Below are 6,320 nucleotides of genomic sequence, written 5' to 3'. Positions count from 1 at the left end.
AAATGCATGGCTAAACACGTGGAGGCTCTTGAATGCTTTGTCCCAAACTCTTTTGTTTATCATGTGCGCCTCCACACACTTACCGTAGCAGTCTACCACTACATAACCTGAACCATAAAGCGTCGGTTCTAAAACTATCGACACCAACTTACAAACAAACTCACGTGCCCCCACTGTCCAGCTAAATCCGGTGTCCGCACTAATATTAACGACTAATAATCCAAATTCTAAATATTACTTTAAGTGAAGTTTTACTACTTCATGTACTTAAATCTAAGCATTTGTTTCTTTTATTTGATTGATTCATTCATAATTGTCTTTATAACCATCTATTTTATGGTTAATATTTCTTGTAATATGCTCCGTTACGGCACCACTATTCTCGGTAAGATGAACTGTCTTACCTAGCCGGAGCGCATCTCGGGCTAACCCGGCCTCTTCCTTTTTCATTAGGATGTAGTTTGAGTGAAGAATCTTCCTCTGATTAAAGATTAAACAGACAAAGAGGAAACACAAGACCGCACCAATTATAAATTAATTAATCACAGTATCATGAACACTAGAATATGTCTCTCTCTGAGTCAAACCCAAGTCCAAACCATACTACTCCGTAATTAATCTCACTCTTCTATTCTAATTTAACCCAAATAAATAAATTACAAAAAAACCGCTAAAATATTAATTCTTTAATAATAACATTAATTAACAAACCGAGGAATAACGAAGTAGATTTTCAAAGACAATCTACCCCTACAGTACCAACGAAATTACGCCGGATACCACTGACAAACCAACAGCAATGAACATCGCGGGAACTCTTCTCTCATTACCACCATTCTTCGTGTTCTCATCGGCGGAGGTTCCCGCCGGAGAATCTGCTGGAGAATCAGCTGGCGACTCAGACGATGAAGGCGCAGGAGGAGACGACATCGGTGTACCCGCCGGCGATGGAGAGTCGGCTTCAGGCGCAGGTGCAGGAGATGGAGAGTCACTGTCGGGAGACGGTGCTGGAGATGGAGACATTCCGAACAACGCCACCGGTAAAAGAACATTGTCGACGGCGTAAATCACGACGGGAGTTGCATCGAGTAGAGTGCTAGCGATTCTAGAAGAATCCACGCCAGTGTGAAGTGTAACGGAGTCGCCGGCCGCGGAAGGAGAGAGATCGTACTTTCCGACGCCTGAAGCTAGGGTCGGTAACGAGCCTTTTGTCGTTTTTAATGTTCCGATGGGAGAGTAGCTGCTGAGTGCGTGGAATTGGAGGAGAGAGACGATCTCCGCATTGCTCAATTTGGTCAGATCTGGAACTCCCTTGGCCTTGAAAGCTTCATCATTCGGCGCGAAGATAGTGATTCCTTTGTCCATTTGACTTTGGTACACTTTCAAAACGCCGCTAGACGAAATTAGCGACGCAAATGTCTTGCACCCAGCCTTTTCCAGCACTCCGGTGACGTTCACGTCGGATGAAGCGGCGGTGAGGAGGGCGGGGGCAATGATCGGGGCACTAATTTCGAGTACTGAGATGTTGTAAGGAATTTGTTTCACGGATTTCGTGTAGGTGGAGTCAAGTTTTGAACCCGGTGCGCCAGACCCGAACCCGACTGACCCGCCTTTGAGATCGGTGATATTGACCGAGCCTTCCTGGGAGGAGGCGGAGCCAGTGGTTTGGTAGAGGGTGGTGGTTAACACGGTGCCGTTGTCGATGGAGTGGAGCTTCTTAGGATCATAGTAGTCCAAGAGGATATGAAGAGAAAGGAGGTTTTTAACGACGGAGATAGGGTGTTTGGCGGTGAGGGTGGCCATTGCGGCGTTATCTAAGGCCAGGACGGTGATAGTTTGGCGGGAGTTAATTTCATCATCAAGCTTTGTCTGGGTGAGGAAGGAGCTGAATTGGGAGAGAGATGGGTCGGAGGAGAGAATCTCGGTGATATTATGGGCGTAAGAGACGGCGAAAATGGCGAGAACAGAGAAAACTACGGTGGTTGTCTTGGCGGAAGCCATAGTTGAGAGAGAAAAGGCAGGGGAGTGAGGAGAGAGAATAGAGGGGGTGTTTTAAAAGGGAAGGAGTTAACTAGTGTTGGGTTTAAGTGGGGCTTAAGAGGATTAACTATGGTTAAGGCCATGTGAGTTAGTGATGATGAATAAGGAATGGAGTTTAACTCATACAGCTGGTGGGAAGATCAAGATACTGAGAGAGTGTGTGAATTGAAATGTCTATATTACCCTCGGGCTTGATTTATGTAACGGTCAAAAACGGAAATATATAAAATTCATAATCGGGGAATCAAATGCAAGTTGCCAAATGAAAAGGAATGGAGTAGTGATTTAATAATCTTTTCCAAATGTAGACAAGTAAAGTATGAAATAATCGTTTCCAAATGTAGACAAGTAAAGTATGAAATATCTAGGAGTATGGGTGGTGCGTTACACAATTAATTTAAATATCAATATTAACATTTGATTTTTGTAATGGTTAAAAGCAAAAAGAAATATAGTAAATTATTTTAAATAGGGAATCAAATGCAAGTTGTAAAAGGAAAAGGAATGGAATAGTGATTTAAATCATATAATAATGTTTGTTTCCAAATGTGGGCAAGTTAAGTATCATCATGATTAAGAAATTGATGCTAAAACTAGCTGTTATGTTATGTGTTTTTGGACTTTTGGGTTTGAAATGAAAGGTTTTAAGTGGGAAGAAAAACAAAAAGGGTGGTGTGCATTTTCTACTAAAATGGGGATGGCCCTCAATAATATTGAGAAAATGGACAATGGGTGGTGTCAACACCATGCCAGCAAAGATGAATCATTTTGATGCACATTTGCTATGTGTGGCTAAGGATTTTTATTGCACATTGCCATTGGTACGTAGCCTAAGGTTCTCTTCACCGGAGATATTAATTGTTCAGGTCCAAGAAGAAACAGAACTACAGAAAATAAAAATGAAAAATAAAGAAACATAAATCTATTCCGGCTTTATAGCAAACGAAATCCGTAAAAAGCTTTGTTTTTTTTTGTGATTGCACATAAACAGATAAGAGTCAAACAATCATGTCTTTCCTTGTCCTGGTGGCAAGAATGAGGGCTGAGAGAACCACAGACCTACTTACCTTAATACAAACTACATAGTCTAAAATTACAGCCAGAATCAAGATATCTAATATAATATGGCGAATACGGAGATCGCTTGACTGGGGTTTACAAAGCTTTGTTGAAGGTAAGGAAATTAGGTGAGACTTTTTTTTTTTGGAAAAATTGGGTGGGACTTTAAAGGTAAGGAAATTGTCAAAAATGAAATATTATTCTTAAATTAAATATTACAGTCCCTCCGAAGAAAAATAATCTTAAACATCATGGGGTACTCGTTTGCATAATCAAGATAAGTATTTTATACTCCCTCAGTCTCATTTCATTTCCCACTTTGATAAAAAAGCTCTCACAAAATTTGGTCACACGGGCAAGTAAATTGAGATGTGGGGAGTATGTTTGAATAAATAAATGCCCCTGTTAATCATGGATAAATTCGGTATTTCTAATTATTAGGTTTTAATATTATTTGGGACACTAGTGATGAAATGTAAGGAGTAACAAAATGTATTATCAATTGTCTGTTGGTTCAGTGGTGATTGGGGCAGAACTTGGTATGGAGGACCCCATATTTGATCCCCCGCAATAAAAATTGAAAAAGGACTGGAAACTATCCACCCAAAGCTTGCCCCGAATCCGAATTAACGCTAAGGATTAATCGGGTGATAAAAAAAATGTATTGCAGGAACGACAAAATATATTCAACATAAAAAGAATTGGGTTGGCAAGCATTTAATTTCGATTTTTTCACATTTTCTAAAAATGTTCATGAGTCATGATCTTATGCCATCAATGTATTAGAATGATTGTAAAAACTTTTCCTTGTTAGGGAAAAAAAAACTTTAATAGAAAGAAACTACGCATTAACCATTAAGTAAGAATTGTCAACAATATCTCGTAGGAGTAAGCATATATAGCACATATTGGAAAAATAGTATCCGTGTAAACTCTTTTTGCCCCTAAAGCTTAACATTCGTCTCCTATCATACGGAGTACTTCATTCGTCCCGAAATACTCAAAATGATTGGACCGGCACAATTTAATGCGTTATAATTGACTTAAATTAGATGGTAGTTGGTAGTAGGGTATTTCTTTTAGTGTAGGTAGTGGGATGTGAATCGAACTTTTAAAGGGGTAGGGGAATGGGGGAGTGTAATTTTTTAATGTTTTTAGGGAGTATGAATGTAAGTGGATCCTTGGGTAAGTGAGAAATTGATATAATATTAATAAAAGTTATAATTTTTAGAAATGTTGCAAGTGATTCGGGACGGCCTTATGAGGAAAGTGTTTTGAGTATTCCGGAACGAAGGGAATACAACTCTATAGGGCACAAGGATCAATGTTAACTTTAGTACGAAATGTAAAGTGTAACTGAGTGAGGCTTTGCTTATTACTCCCTCTGTTTCTGTACGTGCATCATTTAGGCCAGCACACTTGTCAATGCACATTTGACCAATAATTTCTTGTAAAAATTATAAAAAGTTGGAATTATGAAAATAGGTGTTGTGACTAATCCAACAACATTTTACTTGATAATGTTAGCCTATTATACATTGGTAAAAATTCAAGTCAAACTTAGTGTATGAATAGTGTCAAAGTCAAAGTGATGCAAGTAAAATACAATCGAGGGAGTAGATCATCAGAGTGAATCAGAAAATGCAAAAAACACTAAAAAATCACATAAATGCTCAAACCAGACCAGATCAGGTGAATAGAATAAAGCCCAAATGGACTAAAAGAAGTCTAAGTCGCTCAAATTCAATTCAGTCCATATACTCTGTAATAAAACACCATTACACCTTTTGCATCGAGATAAAAAAATTGTAGGAAAATAATGTTATAACTGAAGTTTAGTCTTAATGTTCCTTTTCTTTTTCTAGGTATATTATACAACTATACAAGCACCTCAATATAAATATTCCTTAACAGATTCTTTTAAATAAATTCACAAATTTGCAAAGAACTGTAAAGTTGAGTTGCGAAACTGCAGAATTTTCTTACACTTGAAGATAATCCAATTTGAAGTTTCATGATGATAATAATATGATGATAAACAAACAAAACAATACTCACAATAAAAGAATCTTCCATGGCGAGAATGCACTAAAGAAAAAATGCAGAACAAAAAGTGTACGGAGTAGAAGTAACCTAGCAGATAATCCACGTCACAGCAGACCATCAGACATCTGATAAGACCGATCAAGCAAAGCAACCGCAGGAAGTACCTATTGAAAGTACCACAAGTCCTCAAGAACCGCGCAGACCCTTAGGTCTGCGGGGCAACGACCTGCTAGACGACAACATAGATACGTCGTTAAGCAAAAGGACAAACAACAAGTACATCACTAGAGTACACGCGGCAACATCTGAATAGGCCAAAGTACTGAATAGTACGCCTATAAATACTGCCGTCCCCATTCATTTGCGGACACGTTCAATACAAGTACAATTCTTAACCCTCTCTACTTTCTCTCTCTAGAGCATTATCCCATTTGCTGACTTAGGCATCGGAGGGGGTTTCCTCGGTTAAACCCCCGAGGTTAGCTTACGTTCGTTCTGTCTGACAGGGCAACGTCACCAGGCAGGGCTCCCCCAGTTCCATACTCGGAACAAAAAGTTGCCCTAAAATAATTAAAACTAGCTGCCCGACCCTTAAAATGTAAGTCACTTAGTTTAAACTTTGGCCTTTTGCTCTTTGGTCTGTCTGGTGGTCATGGAATGATATCAATCTTTATTCATTTATGTGTTGGATTTTATTTTATTTTTATTATAGAACAAGGTTTGAGAATAATGACAGATAGAAAGGAGAAAAAAGAGAGTTTGCCACTAAAAATTATTCCAAGATATATGAAGGAGCACCCGTGGGGCTAAACACTATGATAATAGCAACTAATTTGGTATGATTCCTTAAAACCATTCCAATATCGTATAATTAGTTCACTGTATTTTGTTGAGGTTAATTACTACACGTTTAAAATAGTTCTTGAGAGTTAATTTCCATGTGCTTAGGCACAAAGTATACGTTATGGGATTTAACAATCTAATCTAATATATATATATAAAGGGGAGTTTTTTCAAGAGTAATAAGAGCGTCCACATAGGATTGCCACGTCATCACATATTATTAAATTATTAACTAATTAAATAAATAATATGAGAGTCTTGCCATGATTGATTACTTAATACGATAAAGATAGATTAATAAATAATATGGGAGTCTTACCATGATTGACTAC

The 6,320-nt window shown here is 38.3% G+C and overlaps 1 protein-coding gene across 1 annotated transcript; it reads right to left on the bottom strand.

Annotated features, from left to right (window-relative positions):
• Window positions 1–507: 507 nt before the first annotated feature.
• Window positions 508–2,316, bottom strand: LOC110798117 (fasciclin-like arabinogalactan protein 8). The gene has a single exon (XM_022003263.2). It carries the CDS (start codon window positions 1,999–2,001, stop codon window positions 751–753), a length of 1,251 nt encoding a protein of 416 aa, XP_021858955.2. The 5' UTR covers window positions 2,002–2,316; the 3' UTR covers window positions 508–750.
• Between the last annotated feature and the right edge of the window lie 4,004 nt (window positions 2,317–6,320).

Source organism: Spinacia oleracea, chromosome 2, assembly GCF_020520425.1.
Source record: "Spinacia oleracea cultivar Varoflay chromosome 2, BTI_SOV_V1, whole genome shotgun sequence".
NCBI classification, from domain to species: Eukaryota; Viridiplantae; Streptophyta; class Magnoliopsida; order Caryophyllales; family Amaranthaceae; genus Spinacia; species Spinacia oleracea.
The sequence above is the reverse complement of the archived record's forward strand: the minus strand, read 5'-3'. Positions and strand labels throughout refer to the sequence as shown.

Coding starts and splice junctions, on each gene's coding strand:
- LOC110798117 (XM_022003263.2), bottom strand. CDS start 2,001: ATGGCTTCCGCCAAGACAACCACCGTAGTTTTCTCTGTTCTCGCCATT.